This window comes from Brassica oleracea, chromosome C9 (assembly GCF_000695525.1).
Source record: "Brassica oleracea var. oleracea cultivar TO1000 chromosome C9, BOL, whole genome shotgun sequence".
NCBI lineage: Eukaryota > Viridiplantae > Streptophyta > Magnoliopsida > Brassicales > Brassicaceae > Brassica > Brassica oleracea.
This window is the reverse complement of record NC_027756.1, coordinates 8,322,018-8,335,274: the sequence shown is the minus strand read 5'-3', so window position 1 is coordinate 8,335,274 and position 13,257 is coordinate 8,322,018. Positions and strand designations below refer to the sequence as shown.

General features: G+C 33.8%; 1 protein-coding gene and 1 pseudogene across 1 annotated transcript; one reads left to right on the top strand and one right to left on the bottom strand.

Annotated features, from left to right (window-relative positions):
• Positions 1-3,525, top strand: part of LOC106317166 — a 13,882-nt pseudogene extending 10,357 nt beyond the window's left edge.
• A 4,334-nt stretch (positions 3,526-7,859) lies between these two features.
• On the bottom strand, positions 7,860-9,901 carry LOC106315683 (soluble inorganic pyrophosphatase 2). The gene is made up of 9 exons (XM_013753483.1): positions 9,687-9,901; positions 9,205-9,356; positions 9,094-9,122; positions 8,948-9,013; positions 8,722-8,829; positions 8,577-8,642; positions 8,378-8,498; positions 8,216-8,297; positions 7,860-8,134 (listed from the first exon to the last, which is right to left on the bottom strand). The coding sequence occupies exons 2-9, from the start codon at positions 9,350-9,352 to the stop codon at positions 8,092-8,094; spliced, it is 663 nt and encodes a 220-aa protein (XP_013608937.1). The 5' UTR covers positions 9,353-9,356; positions 9,687-9,901; the 3' UTR covers positions 7,860-8,091.
• Positions 9,902-13,257: the final 3,356 nt, after the last annotated feature.

Below are 13,257 nucleotides of genomic sequence, written 5' to 3'. Positions count from 1 at the left end.
ATTATGGGTTCTTAGGTTTTGAATTACCTTTTAACCTTAGATGATTGTTGAATCGGACCACCAAAGGAGTTGCGCCGCGAGCTGGACACGAACGGGACGCGAGCTGGAATGGATCGAGTCGCTTCTATCGGGTCGCAGACGTCCTTTATTGCTTGATCGGGAACGCCTTTATCGTCGGACGCGAGCTGTCTGATGCTGTCGCGAACTAGGAAGAGGTCGCGTGCTGGAGCTGCTCTCGGGTCGCGAACGTCTGAGCTAGGATCAGGAACATCTTGGGCTGAAGCTGATCGGGGACGCGAGCTGGAACAGATGCGGGAACAAGAGACGCAATCGGGGTTTAGAGTTCGTCGGATCGCCGGCTACGGTTAGGGTTTTAGGGTTTTCCGATTTGGATATTAGCTTAGGGATTTAAAGTTTCGTGCTGATAACATGTTATAAAAGTAATGAAAAAGTCTATATTTATTCATAATATAGAGGTTTCTTATATAAAAGATTACATCGTCATAGATAAATGGAAAGATTACAAATCATAATATCTTGGTTATGAGTCATTATGAGTCATCCACAATCTGGTGCGTAACACTTTGTTAGTATTGTCATTATCCATCGGAATAAGTACATACCGACTCAATACCTCCTTTTCACATAAGAAATCATTAGATTGCCAGCTCACATGATGTGACGGGACATTGTGTACAAGGCCCAATGGTGTTGCTCACCAAATTTCTCAAAGTTTAATTTAATTTCTCAAAATTTGAGAAACTCTTTAAATATCAACATATACTAGGAGTTTTCCTGCACAATAGTAATTTTTAACATAATATTTTTTTATTTCAAAAGAAATTTTGATTTATATTTCAACATTATTAATTTATATTTTAACTTCAATTGTTATAAAAAAATCATAAACATATTTTTGTAATCTTATTTCTTTTGATTTGGTATAACTATTTAAATTTTATTTTATTTAAATTTTAATAAAGATAAAATTAGATTTTATAAAAATAGTTTTAATTATATTATTGTGTTTAATGATTATTTATTTCAAATATATATATATATCTTCCCATCTAATTTTAAATATATATATATATATATATATTTACATATAAATATAAATTCTAATAAATTTGAGACTTTGTTTGTTTTAGTTAAACTGAAATTTTTTTTTGTTAATTTAAACGATGAATATGAACAGATAAATTTAAATAATGTTTAAATATTTAACTATCAATTTTTTTTGGATTAGTGTTACTTTATTTAGTTTATTTTTATTAATGTGAGATACATATATACATATATATTATTATTTTAATTGTGATATATGAATTATTAATATATTTAATAGTTTACCATAAATAAATATTTATATGGAAAATTGATATTAATTAATGATGATATATAAGTTATTTTTATTGCCATATTTAAAATTCCTGCAAAAAGATTTAAATTTTTATAAGGAAATTTTATATCTCACAATTAATATGATGTCATGTTACTATTTTCTAAAACCATGTCATCTATTTTAAGTGTCATGTCATCTATTTTAAGTGTCATGTCATCTTTTTTTCAGCGAGAATTATTGTAGTGACGACATATGTATAAATCACTTCGCAAATATAGTCTAGGGGATGTGCCAACATTTTTCTTTATCAACATATTTTCGTATGTACCAAAATATTCTCAAGTTTATATCATTTCTTGTTGTCATGTTCGTTCCAAAGTAGAACGGCTTCAATGTCTTTACTACACGGTTTCTAAATTTTTTGCCGTGTAATCAAAGTCAGAGGTGGTTCAGTTTGTTTTTAACAACTTTGTAACCCTCAACGTTATTTACATTTTAACAATCAAAAAAAAAAACTTATTTGCGCATGTAAAACAAAATGACTTATGTGTGCTTTTAATTGTGACCAGGAGGAGCTTACCACAGCATTAAGAGACTACGTTGGAAGAGAAACGCCTCTCTACTTCGCCGGACGTTTAACCGAACACTACAAGAGCATATCTCGAACCACCGGAGATGGACCCGAGATTTACCTGAAAAGGGAAGATCTTACCATTGCGGGTCCTATAAAATCAACAATGCTCTCGCTCAAGCGATGATTGCCCGGCGGCTTGGTTGCAGCCGTGTGGTGGCAGCAACAGGAGCCGGTCAGCATGGGGTCGCCACGGCGGCTGCTTGTGCGAAGTTCTCGTTAGAGTGTACTGTTTTCATGGGAACCGCTGATAAAGAGAAACAATTCTCTAATGTCCTTTCCATGAAACTGTTTGGTGCTCAGGTAAAACATGTAATTATTATATAATTACACTCATAACCTAGCCGAAACCGGATCCGGTTTTGCAGTATGAACTCTGTTTATTTATTAATAAAATACTTTAGTTTGTTTAGCATATATATATTATTTTATTTTTTGGCTAACTGATCCATGAAAAAGTGAGGGTCCATTCCCTGTTCTAGATATGAACGTTAAAAAAATATATGAACGTTCATACTATTAAAAAGGAGGATACAAAATCTATCAAGAAATTTAATGTCGGTAATTAACTAGCAATAAAATTGTTTATGTAAAAATCCCTGAAAAAAATCAAAACTAAAACCTTTTTTTTTTCTAAAACGATTGGTCTTATTTCAAACTAGGTATTTTATTCGTGTGTGCGGGCATAATCATATAAATAATATTTATTATTAAATAGATTATTAATTAATTCAGAGAACAGTTTAATAAGTTATTGGTTATGCTAAGAAAAATAAATTAAATACCAAATAATTCATATTTGACATATTTTTCGTCAAAATGTATATGATTGATAGGGTTAAAATATTTGGAATTAATTGTTTGAATTTTTTTATACTTGATTAGTATTTATACAATCAATTTGGAATTGATTGATAGGGTTAAAATATTTTTCGTCAAAATGACTTTAGCCATTTTAACTTTTAACGTGTGAGTTTGAATGCAAAAAAGTTACTTCGGAAATAACAGTATATATAAATCTCTCCAAAAAAAAGTTCACATATATGGAACACAAAACTGTTTTTTTGGTCAAACTGAACATAAAATTTGTTTGTATATGGATTCTAATAGGTGAAATCAGTGGAAGGAACGTTTAAAGATGCGAGTACAGAGGCAATTCGAAATTGGGTTGGAAACCTAGAAACCACATACTACTTATCCGGGACAGTGGTAGGACCACACCCGAGTCCATTAATGGTACGCGAGTTTCAATCCGTGATTGGGAAAGAGACAAGAAGACAAGCAAACCAGCTATGGGGTGGTAAGCCTGATGTGTTGGTGGCTTGTGTGGGGAGTGGCTCAAACGCATTAGGATTGTTCCATGAGTTTGTTGGGGATGAGGATGTGCGACTGGTCGGGATCGAGGCTGCAGGATTGGGTTTGGATTCAGGGAAACATTCAGCTACTTTGGCTGTTGGAGATGTTGGTGTGTACCATGGCTCCATGAGCTACTTGTTGCAAGATGATGAAGGACAGATACTTAAACCACACTCCGTAGGAGTAGGGTAAGTGGTTAAATTATGTTATATATATGTTTTCTTAAACAATGCTCAAACTATTATGGAAGAGTTAATAAGAGATTGTTAGATCATTTATTATAATTTACTTTATTCATTTTTAAAAGATGTATGTTTTAGAGTTTTCATATATATTAAGAAAACATAATAAATTTTGATTATAAATAGATTACTTTTTTGGATTAGTTATTTCTCACGACTTTTATCTAATCAAAATTTGATAAGCACAATTATTTTTTTAAAGTTTTATAATTTATTATCTTACTAATAAAAAAACATCAAAATATAGATTATTTTGAAACGGAGAAAGTATTAGATAATTAAAATTTAATTAAAAAGTAAAAAAACATGTAGGTAATTAACATTTTGGACAGTTCTAAAAGTTCTTTTCTAGGAAATTTGTAGTACCTTTCTCACTTATTTTCTTAAACTTATCCTCGTCCAAGTGATGTGATGAAGATGCTCTAAATACAATTTATTGATAGTAAAAAATTTTAAATACAAATTAATCTTGTAAGAAAGATGAACTACATAAATTACAATAATTGATTTCCTTTTATCTCTCTATAGATAAATTAGTATATAGCCAGAGCACGACATAGATAAATATAATTGCTTGGCACAAGTTAAGTCTTTAGTATCGCATCTTTAGCACGTAGTCATTGAGGTTGATAGATCCGTGTAATTCTTCGATCTGAGTTCAAAACAATTATCTTTACACCCATCCATGAATGATGATGTGGTAAGCTGTTAATTTCATATATTTGGGCCTCGCAAATTCTGTATTCTTAAGATAAATTCTAGAATTCTTATTCAGTTTTTTTTTCTAAATTTTTTTTTCTAAAAAAAATTATTATTTCTACTTTTCCTGATATATCACAAAATTTCGTAGGAATGGTTTGAATGCTATGTAGATAGCTTGCAGAATATATATTCATACTAGGATATGACATGAGTTTATTTGTATATATTATCAATAATTTTTTTATAGATTTTATCATTTTATTTATACATATATAATATTTTTTGTTGTTATTATATAATTTCTTTCCGATAGAACGGATCAATTTTTATTAAAAAATTATGGAATTAAACTATAATTAATATATCATGGGTTGATCGGATTAAACAATAAACAAATTATGAAACAAAAACTTCATTTTTTTCCACCAAAGACATTATTGAAAAAAATGAACAATACTGTTTCCACAGTTGAATTATTTTGACATTTATCTTCCATATGGTTTTGAAAGGTTTCAGATCAACCATCGAATTGATACATGTCATTTTAATACTTTTAGTCGTATGCTTAAGGAAAACTTACATTTTTGTAATTTAAAGCCGTTTTAAAAAATTCAAAATGTAACCTATAAGAAAAATATAACATATAAAAAAATTATAACATATAAGGTTTCTTCATTTTTGTAATTTAAAGTCGTTTTAAAAAAATTAAAATATAACATATAAGGATTCCTCATTTATATAATTTAAAGTTATTTTTAAATATTCATAATATAACATATAAGAAAAAATCTAATTTTTTTATTATATAGTTAATATGATTGTTTAATTTTTTTAATATATAAAATAAAACAAAAATGAATAAGGATACAAAAATTGTTATCAAATCTTTATATGTTAATCATATTAGGTAATTACGTAGCTTTTATTTAAGGAAATAATACATGCTTCTTATATTTTGGGTTAATATAATGTTTCCTAATAATTAGATTTGGACCAATATTTTTTGTCAATTGATTATTACGCTGCCACGTAAACTAAATTGTCATCTTAATTAAGTGACACCTAAGCAGGACCTCTTTTTAATTCGTACAAACTTAAAATTACAATTTTTTAAATGATCATCAATTAATACAAAGGAGATTATTTTAGCTTAACGTGTGTGCCAAAGTTTTCGTGTATTTTCCTTTATCTTATCTTACGCAAATTGTATTTTCCTTATCCTACGAAGAATTAATTTTATTGAAGCCTTGGTTGTTAAGTTTTCGTGTATTAAATACAAAATTAACTTTTTTAACAGATACACAATTGCTTATCAAGGCAAATAAATTCTATAAATATTTCATCCCTCAAAAACGAACATTGGTTCTTAATTGTTATTTTTATAAGGAAATCTACATTAAATTTAACAATTTTCCTGTTATTCAATGTGCATACTTACCCGCCACCATTAATTTGCATTGTCTAACAGATTTTTTTATTGATTATGCTTCGGTTCAATTAAAATAGATGCCACAGTGAACCAACATAGACATTGCAAATGACAAATGAGTACTGTTCTTGAGTTTAACAATCGGTTTGTAAGGCAAGACGATCATGTATCCACAATGCATACTAGTTATACACATTAACATATTCAACCACCGTGATTATATAAAGTGTAGGTCTATCAAGCTGCATTAGACATTTGACACCATACGCGATTTTAAACAGGCCACAACCATTGTTACAGGAACTGATAATAGAGACGCCATTTGTTTAAAAGATCTTTTACTCTGTTTTTCATTTTCATGTTTGAAACTTGTACGTATAGCTGCATTAGTATTTTTATTCATGTGTAATAATATGCAAAATGGTTTTATAATTCCACTAACTGATCTTCAAAATTTGTTTGTATCATTTCAAATATTATTTAAGTAAGAAATAAAAACATTAAAGATTCAATGGACCATTTTATAAATAAAAAAAGTTCAACTTCAAAATGGAGTAATGGGTAAGATTACTCCATAAATGGAGTAACCCTAGCCATTACTCTATTTTGGAGTTGAAAATGGAGTGGGGTTGGAGAAGATTTTATTCATGTTTGGAGTTGAAAATGGAGTAGGGATGGAGATGCCCTCGGAGACAGCGCTATGCGACTGTCTTTACTCGGGCCACTAACTGATCTTTAAAAGTATTTTATAATATGCAAAATGGTTTTATAATATCATCTGCTGATATGATATGATCCGTTCAATATCATGAGCGCTATGCGACTGTCTTTACTCAGGACGAAATTGTATTTTGCTAGGGAATTTATTTTTAGACTATGCTATTCCTAAATCCTTTCTACTTCTGTCACGTCAACTTGCTTAAAAAAATGTCACATAGGATTGAGTCTTTTTTTAATTAATACAAAATTCATGTTATAACTATTTAAAAAATTCTCAATTAATATATAGAAAATTTGAAAATACCGAGAATAGGAAAAAATATATATATGAATAATCCGTAAGAGAAGAGAGAGAAGAAAAGTAGATCCATCTTCGGGTCCGGTGATCGGCCGGCGCGTGAGCGTGCGTGCCGTCACCGGAGCCCCTAAAGCTACCGTTAATAGTGCTCGATCTTCGCTTTGTCGACGTCCCCTTCCTCCTCCGCCTTGCTTGAGCTCTGGAAGAAGATCGTCCATGGCGGTTCTGTTTCTGGGGTAGAGGCGCGGTCGTGGTGAGGAAGGCGCGGTGAAGCGCGTTCTGCGGCTTTTTGGTTTTGTCTCCGGGAGGCGGAGGCTCCGCCGGCTCCGTCAGCTCCGTCGACGCCGGTTCAGGTCCCCGCGAGGTGGAGGCTACGCTTAGCTCCGCCTTCGTCGGTCAAGATTACGGGGGGGTGAAGGTGCTCCATGCCTTGCCTCGCCGTCGGTTAGTTCCCTTTGTTTAATTTTTAGGGTTTCGTCGGTTTCTTCCCTTTTAGTGTTGTCGAGGTTGGTGGGTTTGGATTGGTGGTGACGACGTCGGAGGACGATCGAAGCTCGACCAAGTTAACGGTGACGGTTCCCGCAAAGTCTTCCTCTCGGTGATTGTGACGATTGGTAACGGATGAGATCTCGATTCGTCGAGTGATGCTCTCCGAAATTGGGCTCACTTCTGTCGAAGACGTTTGGCGGTGGTGATGGTGTGGAGTCAGTGTGCTCCGGGGGATCCGGGTGTTCATCGACGGTTGGCTCCCGGTGTTGATGCGAAGCGTGGGCGACGTCGATGCCGCAGCGTGTGTCCGCGCGGCGGCGAAGTCCCGTGGGTTTGGGTTTCTATTTGGTGGGCTTTAGGCCCTGAAGGTTGTGCCTTTTTGGCCCAGGTTTTATGGGCTTTTGTATGTTTGGGCTTCGGTTCTGGGCTTGGTCCATCTTTCAATAAAAACAATTTGGGAAAAAAAAAAAGGAAGAAATATATATATATATATTAGATTTAAGAAGTTGAGAGAGCTCATGTTTGTAGCGTGGGTGGGCATTCAGATTACATTTTATATAGTGGGCATTCAAATTACATTGAAGTCTGAAATCATCATCCTATTTCATATTATGAACAATTCTTGCGGAAAATCTAGAGAAGTTAAATATACTCGTTTAAGAGATGACGTTATTCAGTGAACTACAAGAAGACAAAGAAGAGTTTGCAAACATCATTAATATAAAAAATCGGACAAGAGCCAATATATGTATCTCCAAGTTTTAATGATTGAAAACTGGCATTTTTCATCGTCATCATTAGAAAGCTTATAATGCGACAAAAGTTTTTTGATGTACATTGCGAAAATGCACAAGCCATAACGAGCGTGTAGGTGGTTCACTAACGCTGCAGGCCAGCTTTGATGTAAGCTGCGTAAAGATCCCTGCGTTTTTATCAAATCAATATACATTGTTTGTTGCGACTAAGGTAACAGAGTAAAACAGTTTGGAGCAAACAAACTTACATGGAGTCTTTAATCGCGTCTATGGCAGCTTGAGCGGGGAGGAAACCTTCAACGTCCACTTTCTTGTTCTCGTTCTTCTTGTCTAATTTTTTTTTTTCTGTTAAGTGAAAACTTGGAACAAAGCATAAGCCAAAACAAAGTGTGATGTTATATTGTGGATACAATCCTCAAAGAAGCGGCGGATTTCAGCTAGACGGTGAGGAGGAAGCTCCTTGATGTCTCTGTAATGACGGAACTCGGGATCATCAGCACACACTGCGATGATCTTGTCGTCTTTTTCACCCTGCAAGTTGTGGCTTCTTACTAATGTAATACATCCAGAGAAGGAGAAGATAGAGATTTGGGTTTCAGTGATTGTTACCTGATCAATCATGGGCATTAATCCAATAGCACGGGCACGGAGGAACGATCCAGTTAGCACAGGCTCCTACACAATAATTATCAGTTGCCTTAAGTTTGCATCATTGCATGAACAATTGAAGCTAATGAAAGGTGAGAGAGAGCACCTGCATGAGTACCAGGACATCTATAGGATCACTGTCTTCACAAATGGTTCGAGGAATAAAGCCGTAGTTGTGTGGGTACACAATGGATGAGTACAGGACACGATCAACCTTAAGAGAAAAAAAAAACATATAAAAAGGAAGACTTCTCTGCATATATGCAATGATACATACAACCACAGAAACAAACAACAGGTTCGAAAACTGAAATCAAGTAAAGACGCAGTACCTTAATAAGGCCACTGTTCTTGTCTAGCTCGTATTTCACCTTGCCACCTTTGCTAATTTCAACAACCTGATAAACAAGATAAAATTTCGTTCTAACTCTCTGAAAATATCTAATCTTGCACAGTGCAAAAGGAGATAAAAGCTTACACAGTTGAAAACAGCAGGGGCTTCAGGACCTACAAGATTCAAGCAAAGACAAGGATACATGCGAAATCAACAAGAAAGGAAACTTAAATCAATAATAAGATTTTAAGGTACCAATCTCCAAGTCATGCCAAGGATGAGCAGCAGCTGATCTGTGTGTGAAGGCAGCAAAATTCCTTTCGTTAAGGGTAACATTAGGATTCCTCAGAGGGGAAGAAACAGAGCTCTTGGGGGTTGTTCCTTCATCCCTGATATCAGCCATATCACTAAAACCTCAAAACCAAGCAATGAAACGTTATTCTCAATCTGTGAAATAACCAACCATAGGATAAAAGCGCTAGCGATAAAGAGTCATTCAAGAATACTAAACTCAAAAACAAGCCATGTATCATCTAGGGTGAAAGCATCAACGCAGATCAGTTCTCGATTTCATCTAGTTACAGATCTAACCTCTACTATCGATCGATCGGATAAGTGAAACAGAACGGAGAATCTGATTACAATCCAAACGAACAATCCAAGTTTATCGGCGATCAAAATCAGTGAAGCGGAAGATCAACGGAAACGACTAATCGACGGAGAAAAGATGATCTTACAGATGCAATTTGAAGTTGAAGAGATTCCGTAACGTAATTTTTTCTTTCTTTCTTGGCTTGTAGAGCAGTTACAGTAGCAGTATTGGTGTGTGAGTGTGGCGCTTCTTTATGGACGTTGGAGGAAGGAGACGGTGACGTCACCTATTCCTTGGTTGTTGTTCATCTTCAATCCTACGATGGATCTTGTACGTTGAGTTTGAAAGGGGGAGAATCCGACGGGCGTGATTTTATTCTCGCTTTTTAATTTGTAGTGTGTGATTTTTATAAATCGAGGGAAAGAAAAAGAAAACGGACTACAGTCACTACACCAATGTTTCCAAAAAAGCATCCGACTGGCAAATCAGTGTATGACGCGTGTTCTGAGAATTAGGCGCTCTCTTTTTTATTAATTGTTCCATTTTGCTACAATTACAAATGTAATAACAGTGTTATTTATTAGTTTTTTTTTGGGTGAATGTGTGGTATAACATTTGCAGAAAAAGAATTAACAAAATACCTATGAGTTAGGAATTGTGTCAATTACCACAAAAATGGATATTTGTAGTCTTTTATAACATGTGAGCGTTTATATAATACACAATAATGAAATAGCATTCTATTTAAAATGTCAATATATAATAGATCATTTCAAACAGAATTAAAGTTATATAATAAAGAGAGAGAGGGAGAGGGAGAGGGAGAGGGAGAGGTAGAGGGAGAGAGTTACATTACTATTCTTCATATACTATAGATTAAAACACCACATGAAATTCATACAAGAGGAAAAAAATGTGAGAGTGTGTTATATTTCTATTTTATATATTTTAAATAAAATAGAACATTATAAATTTTTCAAAAAAAATATCATGTAAGTTTTATAAATATATTTTTGTTTAAAAAAATTCAAAACATGGTATATAAAAAATTCATATTTTTATATGTTAATAAGAAGTTTGAATCATTATTTTTAAACTGTTAAAAAAAATAAAAACAAGAGGGATAGTGATGAAGGGTAAAATAGAAAATATTGTATAAATATATATAAATTTTTTTGTTATGGTCATTCTCTTAATTTATGATTTTTCTTTGGTCATGGATCCTAATTTCTCGGTTTTTCTTTTTTTTTTTGGCTAAAATGTAACCAAGTTGCTATTACAGGTAAGTGGTGTTTACATTTTGTTGACGACTCATTTCATCACCGAACTTTATCTCTTTAGTTATGCAAATGCAACTATTTGCACGATTCATCAGAATAAAGGTTAGGCAGGAAAAAACATGTAGCATGATTTTAGTTACCACAGTATAATATCTATGCACATGCACACATAAAGATTGGTCACTAGGCTGCCTCTAGTAGCATTGCAGCTGTTGGGCCTAATTATTAGCCTAATGGCTCAAATAATATATGGAAAAAATGTGAAAACGAAATGGGCCTATGGGTTCTTAAAAAGCCTTGTTGGCTTTAATGAAATGAAGTTAACAACATCCCACATTGGTTGAGAGAGTTGATTTTGAGGAGGATATATATGTCTTCATGACATGAGAGGTTAAACAGCTCAGAGGAAGAGAGAGCTCCCCACGCGCGCGCTGCCGCCGCCGTCCGGCCGGCTCACGGGCTTGGGCTTGGGTGGAGGACCTTTGGCCCGATAAGAACTATTATTTTTGGACCAAGTTAAGCTCAACGTTTTGCCAGTTTTTCGGGAAAAAACAGCATACAATTTTATTTAAAACGACAAGTAGTTTGTCTAAAAAATAAAAAACGTCATGCATGTTATCCTCTCAAAAATTTAAAATTAGTTACGGAAAATGGCTCGTCTTCTCTTCTTTAAAAACTCGTCTCCTCCTTCATTTTTCTTGAAGTTTTTACGCAAAAAAAAAAAAAAATCACCAGATCCCTCAACGTAAGTCTAGAGAGTGTTTCGTAGAGTTTATAGTTCGATAGGGCGATCACGAGTGAGGCGTGATTCGTCTGCCATGGTTGTATCCTGGGACTCTATATTCGTACAGTCCCGTCTCACTAACGGAGCGAATATTTTGAGTTAAGGAAAGAGATCATATCTCGACTCCATGTCTCTTTGCGAATACGATTTCTTATCGTTCTTGTATTCGTCTTTTACATTCGTTTATTTCCTTAACATCGCTTTTATTCTATCGTTTATGTCAGTCCGGTTTTCCGGCTTCTACAGTAGCAACGAGACTACCTCTCTTTTTTTTTGGTTTATTTCATAAGTATTTGTTTTTTAATATGCAAATGGGAGAAAATAATAATAATTGAATTGTGGGCCGCCTAACCACAGTTCTGTAGTATTTGTGGGAACTGATGTTTTGGTGATCGTCAAATAGATGGCTAGAAACGAAGGCATCATCCAAAATATAAAGTTGATATACGGTTCTAACGAAAACCCCACCCCACCCCCACCACACCAAAGAATGAGAATATTCGGTTTTGGATTTTCCAATATTTTTTCGGGCCTCCTTATCACGAATGTAGGGACTCAGATCAAACAAGCTTTAGATATGTCATCTCTACGTGGAATAGTCATCTACAAACTGTGAAATTTGAAGTGTTATATCAATATGCTATCTATAGAGTTCGCCTAAAAAATACCTGTGGAATTAACCACAACTCCACAACAAAGAGATACGAAAGACAATATTTTCAAAGTGTGACATTTCACTACGTACTAACAGTAAAAAATTTACAGAAAATGTAACATATGGAAGTAGATTTTGTCATCTGAAAATGATTAAGAAGAGAGTTCTTTTTTTTACTAAATTTGACAATGATTAAAAAGAGTTCCAAGTGGTTTATTACAAGCCAACAAAAGATTGCATGAGACCAACAAAGGCTAGCAAGAAGGGCCTCATACTCAACCGGGATCTGAATGTATTGTCTCTTACTGCTTTTATGTTGTAAATAAGCCATGGTTGGTTCATAACAAGTCTTTGATTGTGGTTATGTACTTTTGTGGGTTTGGATGTAGAACTGTGAATACTTTCCATCATGATTGGTTTATTTATATGGTTTCAAAATCTAATAACGTAATGGTTTGAAATTTACAAACACATAGTAAGTACAACCACAAAAAAAGTGTTTAGAATCAAAGGTATATCAATAAAGTGTTTGAAGGTAGACACAAATGATTCACAACGAAAGAAAGATTTTATTTATTAAAAAAACTCAAAAATATTTCAAAAGACTCGAGAGACTTTCTAAGACTTAGACCACTCAATTCACTTGGCTGAGATTACAACACATTCCAAACCCCTTGTGTTTATAGTACAGAGCTTAAAAAATATTTTGTGGAATATTTCATATCTTACAATACACACCGCACATAGTTGTTTAATATTTTACCTAATATATGCCAGACTTAGTTATTTGACATATTATTAGTTGACATAGACACTACATGCTTAACGAGGAAATTTAACGAGGAAAAACAATCCTCGTAAATTTACGTCGATTTTACGAGGAACTTACGTGGAAAACTAAAGTCATCGTTATTTCCTCGTAACGTAACGACAAAAGTGTTTCGTCGTAAATTGGATGTAATTTGACGAGTATTTTACGAGGAAAAACTATTTCCTG